Source organism: Marmota marmota, unplaced genomic scaffold (genome assembly GCF_001458135.2).
Source record: "Marmota marmota marmota unplaced genomic scaffold, marMar, whole genome shotgun sequence".
Taxonomy (NCBI): Eukaryota; Metazoa; Chordata; class Mammalia; order Rodentia; family Sciuridae; genus Marmota; species Marmota marmota.
In genome coordinates this window covers 36,107,726-36,122,186 of record NW_026000240.1, presented here as the reverse complement: position 1 = coordinate 36,122,186, position 14,461 = coordinate 36,107,726, and the positions used below count along the sequence as shown (strand labels likewise).

Here is a 14,461-nt window from a genome sequence, read left to right as displayed (position 1 = left end):
AGTAAATGGCCATTTGGATATCTCTACAGAAAAAAATTAAATGAGATCGCTATCTTCCTAACAACTGCATAATCAATTCCAGATAGATTTGACATCCAGATATAAAGGGAAAGACTATACAGCTGCAAGAAGGAAGTGCAGGAGAAGATCCTAACAATAACTTAAGGATTTTTTTTAACAGGACATAAAATGCACTAACTAAACCAAGTATGGTAGCACCCACTTGTAATCCCAGAAATTTAGGAGGCTGAGGCATAAGGATCTCAAGTTTGAGGCCAATCTCAGCAACTTAATGAGACCCTCAGCAACTTAACAGACCCTGGATGAAAATAAAAATGACTAGGGAGATAACTCAGTGGTAAATAGCCTCTGGGTTCAAATCCTTATTAAAAAAAAAAAAGTAGGGCTGGGGTTGTAGCTCAGTGGTATAGTGCTTGCCTAGCACATGTGAGGTACTGGGTTCGATCCTCAGCACCACATAAAAATAAATTAATTAAATAAAGATATATTTTTTTAAAAAAGTATTAACTATAAAGGAAAAAACTGATAAACGCAATTACATTACAATTAACAACTTCCTTTTACCAAATGTCAACATTAACAATGGAAACACCCTGGCACAGTGGCACATGGTAGTAGTTTCAGCTACTCCAGAGGCTGGGGCAGGAGGATCACTTGAGCTCAGGGGTTTAAGACATTCTAAATCACAGACTCTGTTCCCTGTCTCAATATATAAATAAATAAAAGAGTGAGATATTATAAAATGTAAAACCTAAGGACTCATATCCTGAATACATATTACAAGTCAATGAAAGATAAAACTAATAGATACAGACAAGAGTTTTGAATAAGCACATCACAAAAGAAAATATCCAAATGTTAAATAACCAAACCTAATGAAAAGGTGCCCATATTCTTTAGTCATCAGGGAACTACAAACAAAAAAAAATATCAGTGGGGCAGGGTGGTCCATGCCTGTAATCCAGCTACTCAGGAGGCTAAAGTAGATGTATCACAAGTTCAAGGTCAGCCTCAGCAACTTAGCAAGACTATCTCAAAATAAGAAATAGAAAGGACTAGGCATGCAGCTCAGTGAGAGCACTTGACTAGCATATACAACTCCAGGGGTCAATCCCCAGTACTGTAAAAATATACACCACTCAGTATCATATGGATGGCTAAAATAAAAATGAAATACCAAGTTTTTGGGAAAATATATTTGTGTGTGTGTGTGTGTGTGTGTGTATCTGTATACATGTGTGTGTGAATTTTTTTTTGTTGGTGCTATGGATTGAACTCAGGGTCTTGTATATGTTAGGCAGTGCTCTATCACTGAACATGCCCAGCCATACCAAGTTTTGGAAAAGATAGGAGGAGAATACATTGCTAGAAATATTTGGAAAACATGGGCTGTGGTATAGCTCAGTAGTAGACCACCTGCCTAATATGCCAAAGGTTCTGAGTTCCATCCCCAGCACCATAAAGAAAGAAAGTATCTGCCAGTGACCCTATAATTCTACCCTTGGCAATATGCGCTCCCCCCCACCAATAATGCATATGAGCTACAAGAAAACTTGTACACTAATGCTCCTCGTAGCTTTATTTATTTATGGGTACCAGGGATTGAACTCTGGGGAACTCAACCACTGAGCCACATCCTCAGCCCTATTTTGTATTTTATTTAGAGACAGGGTCTCATTGAGTAGCTCAGCCTCCCATTGCTGAGGCTGGCTTTGAACTCAGCCTCCCAAGCCACTGGAATTACAGGCATGCACCACCATGCCTGTCTATAACACTATTTATAATAGAAATTGAAAACAATTGAAAAGTCACCAACAATGGATGGATAAATATGGATACTGTCCATAGAGCACTGGGAATGAACAAACTGCAACCAAATACTATGATAGATGAATCTCAGATATTTAAGGATATCGGAAGCAAGACAAGGGTTTTTATCCCGATTCGAAGCTGGGGGTGTAACTTAGTGGTAGAGTGCTTGCCTATGATGTACTAGGCCCTGAATTTGATCCCCAGTAATGAAAAAAAAACTGTATACTGTATGATTCCATGGCAAAATTTATGATTAACTCCAGGAAGGAGGGAGCAGTGACTGAATGATTAAGTGAGCTTGGAGACTGTAACATTCTATTTCCTTGCTCAAATTGTGGTTATATCAGCATTTTTCACTCTAAATTCATTGTCACTCTTTAAATATTTTTAAATAGTGTATTATTCAATAAAACCAAAAAAGGCTTGGCACAGTGGCTCACACCTGTAATCCCAGCAGCTTGGGAGGCTGAGACAGAGGGGGATCAAGGATGAAGGCAGCCTCAGCAACAGTGAGACACTAAGCAACTCAGTGAGACCCTGTCTCTAAATAAAACACAAAATAGAGCTGGCGATATGGCTCAGTGGTTCAGTGCCCCTGAATTCAATCCCTAGTACCCCACCTCCTAAAACAACAATTGTTCTCATTTATTTGGATCCTCTGTCTATCTTTTTGGGACTGAACAGGCAAGTGATCTCTTGGTCACCTGGAGTTGCTGTACATATGCAGTTGGGGTCCAGTCAATAGACACAGTGCCAGCACTCTTAAGCACTCATTTCTAACCCAGAAGTCAGCCCCAAACTTCTTTGCAACCACCTACACCTTCTTTTTTGAACCCAGGGCCTTTTGCATGCAAGGCAAGCATTTTACCAGATGAATTATATACCCAGCCCCTCCTGCAACTTCTTGAATTATCTTTTCAACTTTACCCATAAACACTCCCCTTTGAGTGCTCTCATTGCCCTCTTTCCTAGCCACAGTCTACATCTACCAACCTTTCAAGCAGCCTGAGAGATACTGTCTCAGAAAATTCCCTAAGATTTCTGTGGTTGATCATAATCTTCCTTTGTGATGTAATTTTGTGAGACTGTCACTAGGTATTTGCTTAGGAAATCCTGGACTCCTTGGACTCCTCAGAGCATGTTTGTTACCAAGACCCAGCTTTTATATAACTTGTCAGCTAGGACTTCTGCAACCCTTACAAACACATGCAAGGGTCCCTTAGATGATCCTGCAAAAATGGGCAAGGGATTCTGCCATGGGGCCACAGTTTGTCCATCCTAGGTGCCAGCACTGGGATAGATAGTATAATACAGCCCTGCTCTTCCCACAAGGTAAGTGCATGTTGACAGGGTACAGAGTAATCACAAGTGCATCAGATGTTCCTGACTCAGCTTCCTGAGGGCCTGTGCTTTCTACTGTATTATACTCTTTTCAGAATGGTTCTCTGCCTTCAACACTCTAGTTGAGAAAGGAGTCATGATTGGAAGTCATTGATATTGGATGTGAAAGAGAAGGTAGAAAATCTCCAGGATGAAGACAAGTAACCAGGTTGTAACCCCTAGAGCCTGTGTGCTTAACATTCTAACAATGCCTAAGGAAGGTCATCTCTCCAGCAGCCTTCAGTGCTGTGCTCCCATGGGTTTCCCAGCAAATATATATTCCTACCTCAACTTCCTGAGAACCTGCTTGCTGAGATTCCATCCCAAGCCTGCTTTGTGCTGTTGTGACATTAAATTATGAAAATCACTGCCACCTGCTGTCTACCTATGGGTACTGACTTTCCTTGCTCACTGTCAGTGAGAATCTTTTTGTTAGTCCAGGAAGAATAATAGTTTTTGTCAGACTCTAGCCTCTCATCACTCTAAAACAGAAGTGCAAATCCCACCCCTGTTAATCTACCCTTTTGCCTTACCAAAATGAGGGCATTGTAGATTCAATGAAAAGGGAAACAGGGCTGGATGTGGTCATGTATTCAGGGAGACTGGATATGGGAGAGGGCCTTCTTCACCTGAGAACAACTATGTAGGACAAGAGGGCTTAAACAGGAAGAAGTATGACTTTCAGAGAAAAGAGGACGATGTAAGTGAAGGCTGGAAGCAGTCATTTCCAAATGGAACCCAGAGGCACAAGGCTGTGACTAGGCCCAGGTGAAAGGGAAACTCAGGGAATGGAGGCTGAAACAGGGCCCACAAGGTCTTACAGGACAGGCCTGACAGGGCCTATCATCTCTTCAGGATGCAGAAATAAATGCAAACTAGAGTGATGGATCCTGAGACCCCACTCACCCACTCATCCTCTCCCACCCTAGCGTCATAGAGGGAAGTCCAATTCCAGATGCCTGTGATTTATTTCCAAAGGTGAGCTGCAGCACATAGGAAAATACACATGGCTTTTCAGTCTACATTTTTAGAGAAAATAGAATCTGTCACTGGCTTTCTCAGCCATCATCCAGTTCCATGAGGCTCTAGGACAAATGGCTTGTCTCCAAGATCCCGATTTCAAAGCAGCAACTTGGTCAAGGCCTCTGGGGGTAGAAAGCAAGGGGCAACAACCCCTATGGGGATCAGGGGAGCACATGAGCAGCACTCACTGCAAAGCTAAGGCAAAGAACAGAGCTGGTTGGAGGTACCTCCCATCACCCCAAGGACATGGCTTGCTGAGGCCCAGGACCCAGACCAGGTGGGGTGGGGATGGGGGCTCTGGCCCAGCCTGGAGCAGCAGCAGGACTTTGCGTGTGTATAAGGGAATGGGATGGAGTGGGGGGCATGCTGAAGAGGCAGCCTACCAGGGGATAGAGGGGCTTCAGCTTGCACATTTCCTCTGCCCCAGTCTAACTCCCAGAAAATGGTCCCAAACCCTACAGTTGGCCCCTTGCATTAGCTATACTTCAAGTGGTGGGGGCCTTGCTCAGGTAACCTTCTACCCCCTTATCCCCTCACAATGACAGTGCAAAACATTCTCCCCTGAGTCCCCTGCACCCTCACCAGGGCTGCAGGGAAGGAGGAAAAGGAAGGTGCTAGCTGGGGGCCTCCCCCAACACCGGGAATTCCTTGCACATCTCTCGGACAATCATGCGGTCCATCTGGCACTGGGGGGAGGCTTCCTCCTCAGCCAGGATGCGCCGTAGTGTGGCCTGCAGGTCAGGCAGCCGATGGCGGTGCTGCAGGTAGGGCGTGGAGCGGACCACAGCATGCATCAGGGAGAGGTATTCCATGCGCAGCTGTGGGAAGAGCAGGTCAGCTCAGGAACCTCAAGAAGGTACTGTAACCACCACCAGAAAGGGACTGGCCACTACTGCCCCACGGATCCTAAGGCTACTGACCAACTTACACTATTTGAACATAAGGCCTGCATTTCCAGCACCCAAAATGTACCTGGCCTTCAACAGTTGCTAAATAAAGTGAACAGATCAATCATCTCAGCCACAGAGAGTCCTAGAATGTGGCCTGCCTAGGGAAGTCCTGCCAATCCTTTAGAGGCCAAACTCTCAAGGTGTCATGTCTGTCAGTTGGAGGCCCTCTTATTCTCACCCTATCCCTCTTCTTCCTTGGAAGATCTCACAGCTTAAAACAGGGACCCACCCTCTACCTATTGCCTAGACCTGTTCTATAAGCACCAGACAAGAATATCCAATTGCAAGCTTGTCACCTCCTGAACATCTCAAAAAACTCAAACCTACATATTCACCATCAAACTGAAGATCTTCCCCATCCTCTCCAAGCTGAAGGCTTTCTCATGTTCTTTATTGTAAGATAAAATAACACTATTGTCTATTTAGAAGCACAGGCCTGAAATGCAGGTATCCTTTTTGATTCCTATCTTCCAAATACCTCATATCCAATCCATCTCCAAGACCTGGATATCTTACTTTCTATGTACACCCTGAACATATCTCTAACACTTCTCCCCCGAGCTCATACTCCCAGTACCTCTAGCTTAAGCAATTCCATCAGCCCTGTGATTTAACATCCAAGCTCTTCCTTGTTCTGAGACTCCAAATCCATTGGCCTGACTTTTTCTCTCCGCCCCCCCCAGAGATATCCCTCATTATCTCTGACTAGAGAAACTGATATCAAAACCTCCTTTAGGCAGCATCACCTTAATTACTAATCCTGGGACTTAGACCAAGGTGCCTACACACCAAAATGCCCGTATCTAAGCAATACACAAGTACAGTAGTTTTCAGGTCTGAACTTCACTCACTACCACAAACCTCAAAAGGATATGTGGCACTAGTGGAGACCCCACTGCTTTTCTTTGATGTGTTTGCTCTCCTTATAGAAGGTGTATCACTGTACACCTTCTCGGTCTTCCAAACCTAAACTGCCTGGCCAGCTGGACTTGTGCTTCATGGATAAAACAGAAGCAATAATTTTTGTTGTTGCATTGCTGGGGATTGAACCCAGGGTACTCTACCTCTGAAATACATCCCCAGCCCTTTTTATTTTTTTGAGACAGAGTCTAAGTTACTGAGGCTGGCCTTGAACTTGTGATTCTCCTGCCTCAGTCACTCAAGGAGTTGGGATTACTATGCTTAGCTCAGATGCAATCTTTTAAAATACCTTGTCTTTTGCTCTCAGCATCCACATCACACCTGTCCCCACCTGCTGTGGCTTCTGTCCATGTGATCCTGGACACCCCTCACCCCCTGACTCATCTACCTGCCTCCTGAAGTGGCCTACTCTCCCCAACATGTTCACCATTTTTTAATGCTTACTGGATCATCCCCTCTGACTTAGCACATGCACTGGTACTTCCTACCTTTAAAACACTCCCTGAACTCACATTACGTGTCTCTAGCCCTACTACCCCTGCTCCCCCATTTTCTGTTCCCTTCACAGAAAATTTTATGAGAGTTGTTTCCATTCTAATCCTTCCTTGTTTTTACTCCCCAATAACTTCAAATTCTCTTAAACTCTGCATTCAGACTCATACTCCCACTCCATCAACACCGCTTGTCAATCAACCCCGACCTCCATGTGGCAAATTCAATGGCAAATTTTTAGCCCTCTTTTGGACTCCTGACTGTGTGGAGACAGCAGATCTCCTTCCTTCCAACATGTGACTAGGGCCCCTGCTCACTTGGTTTTGTTCCCGGGTTTCTCCTTACTTGTCCCTGGTGAAGCCTGAACTTCCAGTTGACCCTGCTCATCTATCTCATTTCCTAGGTGACTGCACCACTCCAGGTTTCCCATAACATCTCTGCATGGACAGCTCCAAAACGTCCCTCTGGTTCCAACTTGCTCCTCACTGCATCCCTGATGCCCTCAGTTTGGCAGGTAGCTCCTTAATCTTGACCTATTCAAAACACAACTCTATCTTCCCAAAGTTTTCCCCATAATAATAATCAGCACTGATTTCACCTACTTGCTCAAAATAAATTCAGCAAGCTTTGCCAGATCCACATCCATCATATCCCAAACCTGACCTGTTTTCACCACCACCATGTTTCTCTCTGTCTCCTTATTTCCATTTGATATTATGTCCCCCCCATTTGGTTCAGATTCCACTCAGCTACCATCCCCATTGTGGTAACCACCAGGCACCTTGTCACCAGGTGACAGGTCTGCAATATGCCGCACAGTGATGTCAATGAGTGCCATCATGTCTGTGTGGTAGAAGATAGAAGCCGTGGCAGAGCTGCTGAACACATCCTGCAGGAACTTCAGGATAGAATGTGGTGGCTGTGGCTCATGTTTGAAGATGCGCACAGGGTCATCTAGGAAGCAAGAGTCATGGGGGTCAGAGTGATTCTTGCCAGGGTCCCAGAACCACCCCAGGAGTTAGAGGAGTCAAAGCAAGGGGTCATAGAGTAACAGGGTATCAAAGGGGTACCCACACGGATTCATGGGCCCTTACCCCCTCTGTTCAGAAGCAACAGCAGCTTCTCAGAGAAGATTTTGACATTGGCATGCTTACTCAGGGCAGCCATGATGACGTTCTGGTCAGGAGCTAAGGAAGGACATGGGTATAGACAAGAGCACAGGTGCAGAGCTTAGAAGGCTTCACGTTGGTTAACCCCCTCCCAGCTAGGACCCAACCTCACCTGGGAGGTGCAGGTTGAGAGCCAGAAGCAGGTTCATGCAGAGGTCTGGCAGCTGCTCTGTGGTGTCTGAGGGTAGCCCATCCTCAACAATGCTCAGCAGGAACTGGGCAAAGGGTGTGCCCAGGTGTTCTGGAAGAAGAGCGCACACAAGTCTGCAGTCCTATCCCTTCCCAACACTACCCAGCTTCCTGGTCTTTGAGTCTTGGGGATACTCAATCCCTACCAGGCTGTGGTCTGCATGTTCCCAGGCCTTTGGGCCCTGGGTCCTACCTCTGGAACCTGTGGTCACCTGGTCAAATGTTTGCATTCTTACCATAGTGTGCATAGGGCACTGCCTCCCCCATGGAGAAGACCATGGCCAAGACGAGAGCAGAGTAACAGAGCTTCTGGTGGTCTAGTGGAGGGAAGGTAGGCAGTCAGAGTTCCCGAAGATGGCAGAGACCCTCAGCAGAAGGTGTGAACCCTTTCCAGATGACAAGAAACAGCCCCTGCCCCTGCCCCTGCCTCACCCTGTGTGTCCGTCTGCATGTCCCGTGCCAGCTCCACAGGCAGCACAGATGATACAAGCGTGGAGATGATGGCTGCATCTAGGCTGCACATGGCACCAAAGCACTTCAGGAGCAGCAGCCGAAGTGACGCACGGTGTTCCTGGCAGAGGACCTTACATGCTCAGTTCCTGGAACCCCAACCCTACCTACATCCCTCCATGCCCCTTCCCTTCTGTTATGCACACACCATTTGGTAATAGGCCACCAAGGCCAAGACAGACTCAAACTCATTCCTCTTGCACATTTTCTTGCAAACTTCAGGGTCTGCATCAGTCTGTAGGGAGGAAGTAAGAGAGTCACCCAGTTTGAGCCAAGCTGTGCAGCCACATGGGGGCAAATTAAGCATGGACGTGCAGGGAAGACTCATAGGCATTAAAGAGAGATGGTGCAGGGTGGGAGACACTGCTCCACATGGTGGGCAACGTATGTGGGCCCCCACCCCGCACCAGAATATGCAGCAACTCCTCCAGATAGCAGCGAATGACACCCTCGTCCTCATACAGGGCCCAGCTGCGCTGCTGGGCATCATCCTTCCGCCGGGCCAGGTCTGCAAAGATCACCTCCAGTCTCTGCTGGTCATGGCAGACCTGCCCTGAGGGCAGGGCTGAGCTCAGATCCTGGGGAGAGAAGGTGAGGTGCAGCTCAGTATACTCCCTGCTAGTGTCTGTCTCCAGGAAGTCCCCAGTATCTGGATCTGTGGGCCTACAGTCTGTGAGCTCAAGTCCGGCACTACCTACACTAGGCAGGGGGGCTCAACTTTGGTCTCGATGACCACTTAGGACAGGATTTTGCATGAGACATGTCTAGGGTTTTCTAACAACTTGTTTCTCACCTTACACCTGGATAAATACCTTCCATGAGAAGGTTTATGGACTCTGTCATTGCCTGAATGTGACTCTGACACTCCATGCCCCCATTCCACACAGAGACACCAGGCCTGTCATTGACCCACCTCTCACATTTCCCTCAAACCCTTAACCAGGCACTGGTTGCTGTGCCCAGCATAGTGTCACCAGAGAGTAGATGCTGTACTGAGGCAGCCTCCTGAGAGACCCCCCCATCGATCCTAGCCCAGAGTCCCTGTACCCCCAGTACAGGACCCAGTTCCTCTACAGTTCTCACTCCCTCCTCCACAACCAGAACTGTAGGAGGAACTTAAGGTACCTTTCCCTCATCTAACCCCCAAGATGTAGTCTGGACTCACTGCCCCAGTGCTGTGCCTAACCAATAGCCTTGGCAAGGTGGGGCTTGCCATTCCATGATGCCCACACACCTCATTCTCTTATTCAAGTGCCCTGTGTCCATACTTCCACGTAGCCAGAGAGAACTCCTGGCTATCCATATCTAGTCTCATTTGTCACCTGCCCCAGATCTCACCTCCTCCCATACCACCTGCTCCTTCACTGCCTGTTTTCTACCCATGCTGGCCTTCTACTTTCTCCTGTGAGCCATGCTCAGTCCTGTTCAGGGCCCTTGTCCAAACTGAATCTCTGACTAGACTGTTCTTCCTCCCTTTCTCCTTCATGAGTCAGCTCAAATGACCCAAGTGCCCAATAAAATGAAAGCCCAAAGCTTTAACTCAACAAATACTTCCACTTATAGGCTGGACAAATGTATGAGGGTGGGAACAGGGTTGGGGTGGCAGGGTGGCCTGAAGGTGAGGAGGCTCCTGGCCCACCCTCACCTTGCCCTCTACCAGCGAGAGGAGGACCTGCTCCATAACAGGTGAACTGGCTGGCACGGAGGCCTGGATGTGACCCACTATAACGCCAATGGCCACGCGGCATAATTCATGGCTCAGGCCGGTGTTTCTCCGCACAAGTTCCATCAGCTCTGCCCCAATGGTCCTCGGCACAACCGTCTCAGCCTCAGCCTTCTCCTCTGTGGTCTCTAGGCTCAAAGATCTTAGGGCCTCCAGGTCATCAGGGGTTGAGGTTGTACCAGCTGCCATCTCCTCTGCAGGGGGTTCAGGGGCTGGTTCCTTGGAGGGAGAAAGCTGGGCTTGCGACACAGTGGTGTGGATGCCTCTACGGGGCACAGGTGGGGGCGTAGGTGAGTAACTGGGACCCAGCTCAGAGGGGCTGGAGCCTGTATAGAGCGTGTCCAAGGAGGTACTGCCGACTGAGGAACCACTGGACACAGAACTACCCCCAGAGGGCATGGTGTTACGACCACCTGTGAGCAGAGAGTAGATGCTGTACTGGGGCAGCCTCCTGAGAGACCCCACCCGTCCTAGCCCAGAGTCCCTGTCCCTGACCAAGGTCACACCCCAGTACAGGACCCAGTTTCTCTAAGAGTCCCTGTCTCTACAAAGCCCAGAACTCCCACCTGCCCCAAAAGGACGCCCTATCTTCTCTGACAGAGCAACCATTCCAAGCAAAGTGTACCCCACCCCAATTCCTCCAATCCTGCCTTCTCACCATTCCCTGAGACTATCAGTGCCTCACGATCTCGGCGTTTCACAGGTGGGGGTGGTGTGGTGGGTGCTGCCCGGCGAGGCTGTGGTGGGATCTGGGAAGACAGAAAAGAGATCTTGTGGGGACAGGTTAGAGGCTGGGACCCTAAGCTCTGGACATGGGCAAGAATATACTCTGGGTACATCAGTGATCCAAGTGGACCCCTTGAGCCTCTGGATGAAGCCTTCAGTTCCACCCACCACCTTCTCCAGGATGCCCTCACCATGTACCTGATAGAGGCCTCCATCTGTCCCAAGATGCTCAGAACTGGGCAGGCTGTGCTGCCTTTCAAACCCAATTCGGCACACTCCATTGGGTTGCCTAGCAGCAGCAGTATCCAAATGATGGTCACTGGTAGATGGGGTCATAACTGCAACATTGGAGGCTGAGGGGCCTCTACGAGACAGGGTCTCTTTCCGATGGTAGATCAGCTTCCTAATAAAGGGTCAGGGAGACTTTTGGGGAAGAAGACCTCACAACTCCCAAAGTCCTTTCCTGGTCCCTGTGGGATGCTGGGACCACACAGCCCAGGCTTCTCACACCCCTATCTCTGCCACTGCCTACCCCACTTTGTGATATTCCATACTATCCCCAGTCCTGACTCTACACATCTTTGATCCTTAAGGACCCCACCCTTCCATGCTCATGGGAGAATCCACCCCCACTTCCCCACACTCACTGGAGGACTCCACGCTGTTCCAGGCTGTACTTGCCACCATCTCGCATGGCTGTATTGTGCACAGCCTCAATGGCCCGGTCAATGGCCTGGAGGACATCCTGTTCCAGGCCCTAAAAGTGGGTAGTGGTGATCAGTTAAACCTGGAGCTCAAGTGGGGATACTTAATCCAGACTTGGCCCAGGATGGAACCCAGGTGGAGGACCACTACAGCTGAAATCTAGAATGACAGACAAGAGCAGAGACCAAAACTGGACTATGGAATGAGGTTCTCAGACTGCACCACTCAGCGAACTGGGGTACCAGGTGACCCTAAACCAGCTTACATATTGAGGATCTTGGCTAAGATGCCTCAAAACCATGAACCTAAAGCAAAACGATAGCCCAGGAGTTCCCAGCTTGTGACCAGGAGTATATACACAGTCTATTCCTGGGCTTGGCTCAGAGCCCCAGACTGAGATGCCAAGCAGGAAACCTCCAGTGTCTGGAATCCTTAATAAGTCATTCTGATCTTGCAGACCCTTCACAAAACCAAGGTCACACCCCACAACAGCCTTATCCTCACACAGACCTTCACAGGCCCTGAGAGCAAAGAATAGACCAAAAGAACCTCCTCTCCCCATCCCTGCTTATCAGTCCTCATCCTCCCAAGCTGTCCCAGTAATTTTTTGTACCTGCTCTGGGAAGCGGCTCTGTGTTTGTGGTAAAGGAAGGACATTAGAAATGAGCCTAGTCCCTGCTCTAGGCCCTGTGTTGTCATGCCTAACAACCCAGGAATCTGGTCTACCTCACTGCATGTTATAAGTGTGGTGTGGGATCAGCTATCCCCACCCCTTCCCTATCCCTAGACACATGGTGCATCAGGCTACATAGAAGCCACAGAGCTCCTCACAGTGGGTTTGGGAAACTTCTCTGATGGAGACAGATGGACGTAAAGGTCAGCAAAGCCCCTGAGGTGGCATGGGGCATACCAGGGAACAGGTATACAAGAGAAGGAAGGGGGAATAGGAAGAGAACACACTAACACACAGAAAGTAAGACAGACCTAGAGAGAGAGAGACTCAGAGGCAGGCAGAGGGAAATAAAGCAGGAAAACTGAGAGTCAGAAACAGACTGGGAGAATTGGAGAAAGAAAGGAAAACACCCAAATGGAGAGTCAGAATGAGACAGAGATGCACAGTCAGGGAAACTGAGACACAGGGAATATGCAGAAAGAAACTGAGAGACAGTGGCAGAGAAGATGGTTGCCTCTCTGCTCTCCCCAAACAACCAGCCCCACCGGTCCTGGCTCAGGCAGAGGCTTTACAAGCCCTTGACCTATGCCCTGTGGGGAAGAGGCAGGACTTCCACAGAGGCCTCCAATGAGATCCCACCTCCAAAAGAGGCTGAGTCTGACACACTCCAGACCTAGTAGGGCTCCCTATTCTCACCACAAGCATAGCTAGATGGAATCAACCAACCCCATCTGTGAGAAAACCTCTAAGGCCCAAGGCCCATCCTCTCTGGTAAGACCAGATGACATTTCCAAATTTATCCCATTATTTCTGTCTTGAACTGGGCTGGCACAGTTTATTTCCTAAAGGCTAGGGACTAGGACAGGACAGGAGTGTCTGACACAGACTAGGTGTCTCAGCACCTTCCTTCCCACTGTGATCATAACATACCAGCCAGAGACACTACACCCTAGTCCCTGCAACAGGGCTACTCTTGAGGGAACAGGAACTGGGACTGCAGCCTACCTACACTGGAAGAAAATGGGGCATGGTCAGACCAGGGGAAGTCAGGAGAATTAATTTCCTTACAATGGGAACAGCCCCTATTCTTGGCTGGGGACAGGAGGGACAAGCTCCCTCAATTTCAGAGGAAGTCTAAGTCAGGGCCTGAAGCTTGTGAGGAGGCATTGCCAGGTAGTGTTAACAAGAGCTTGGTTCTTGGTTCAGAGAGTGTTCAGAAAGGGGGAGGGGTGTCTTGAAAAGAGTTTAGAGGGTGACTCAGTACAAGAAAGTGAAATACACTGAGATCCAAGGTTTGGGAGGCACCTAGGAGATGGGAGTGATCATGACTCCAGGTTTCAAATGGGAGGGGATTGAGGGCCTGGAGGATGGTTGGGGAACCATTGGTATTCTAAGGTGGCTCAGTCTCAGTAGTGAGGTGAAGAGGGTCTCAGTGGTAAAGGTAGGGGCTCCAATAGGTGGAGGAGGTGGGGGGTGGGGAAGGAAGAGTGCAGGAATTCTAGAGATCCAGGGAAGGGGTATATTAAGGGTGTGTGTGTGGGGGGGGTCTCAGGAATTTGGTAATTGGATTGGAGTTTCTGAGTCTAGCTGTAGAATTCTATTCAGATGGAGGTCTCCATACTGGGGAATATGCATGGGGAATTTGGGGTCCCAATGAGTATCAGTCCCAGAGTTAAGCTTTTAGTAGCTTAAGCTTTTGGTAAGTCTGGTCGTAAGATGTCAAGGGTCTATCTAGTCTCTTGCAGGGATTGCTGACCCTAGAAGTCCCAGTCTTCATGGGTCTTAGGTCTCAGGGTCAGGTTCTCAAAATTGTCTCCTGAAGGATCTGGAGCCCCTGGGTCGGTTCTATCAGCCTGTGAAAGGGCCCAGTCTCAAAGGCCACTAAAGCGGGCAGGGGAGGGGCACTCACCTGCAGGCGATGCAGGTAGGCAGGCGGCACGTAGCCTGTCTCGCCACTGCGCGCCCGCGCCGCTAGCCACCAGTGCGCGCTGCTACGCTCCAGGACCAGGAAGGTCTCGCCCGCGGCGAACGCTAACGCGTTGGGCTCCGCCGAACGGAACGCGTACAGCGCACGGTACATGGGGCCGATTTGGGCCGCGCCGGTGCAAGGTACGCGGCGGGAACTGCTGAGCTAGGACACCAGGCCCGGCAGTGCCGCGCCGCGCTC

The 14,461-nt window shown here is 49.0% G+C and overlaps 1 protein-coding gene across 2 annotated transcripts; it reads right to left on the bottom strand.

The window, feature by feature from the left end:
* Positions 1–4,162: 4,162 nt before the first annotated feature.
* Positions 4,163–14,458, bottom strand: Nckipsd (NCK interacting protein with SH3 domain). Of its 2 annotated transcripts, XM_015487253.2 has the most exons (13): positions 14,204–14,458; positions 11,564–11,673; positions 11,115–11,319; positions 10,849–10,939; positions 10,113–10,603; positions 8,875–9,045; positions 8,616–8,702; positions 8,390–8,528; positions 8,194–8,274; positions 7,881–8,009; positions 7,694–7,786; positions 7,381–7,553; positions 4,163–5,054 (listed from the first exon to the last, which is right to left on the bottom strand). In XM_015487253.2, exons 1-13 carry the CDS (start codon positions 14,372–14,374, stop codon positions 4,851–4,853), a joined length of 2,145 nt encoding a protein of 714 aa, XP_015342739.1. In that variant the 5' UTR covers positions 14,375–14,458; the 3' UTR covers positions 4,163–4,850. The 2 variants fall into 2 exon arrangements, with proteins under 2 accessions (XP_015342739.1, XP_015342741.1); XM_015487255.2 differs by lacking the exon at positions 7,694–7,786 and having other exon boundaries at positions 14,204–14,455.
* Positions 14,459–14,461: the final 3 nt, after the last annotated feature.

Coding starts and splice junctions, on each gene's coding strand:
- Nckipsd (XM_015487253.2), bottom strand. CDS start 14,374: ATGTACCGTGCGCTGTACGCGTTCCGTTCGGCGGAGCCCAACGCGTTA. Junction 10,604..10,848: donor ACTGATAGTCTCAGGGAATG/GTGAGAAGGCAG, acceptor CTCTGCTCACAG/GTGGTCGTAACACCATGCCC. Junction 8,275..8,389: donor CATGCAGACGGACACACAGG/GTGAGGCAGGGG, acceptor TCCCTCCACTAG/ACCACCAGAAGCTCTGTTAC.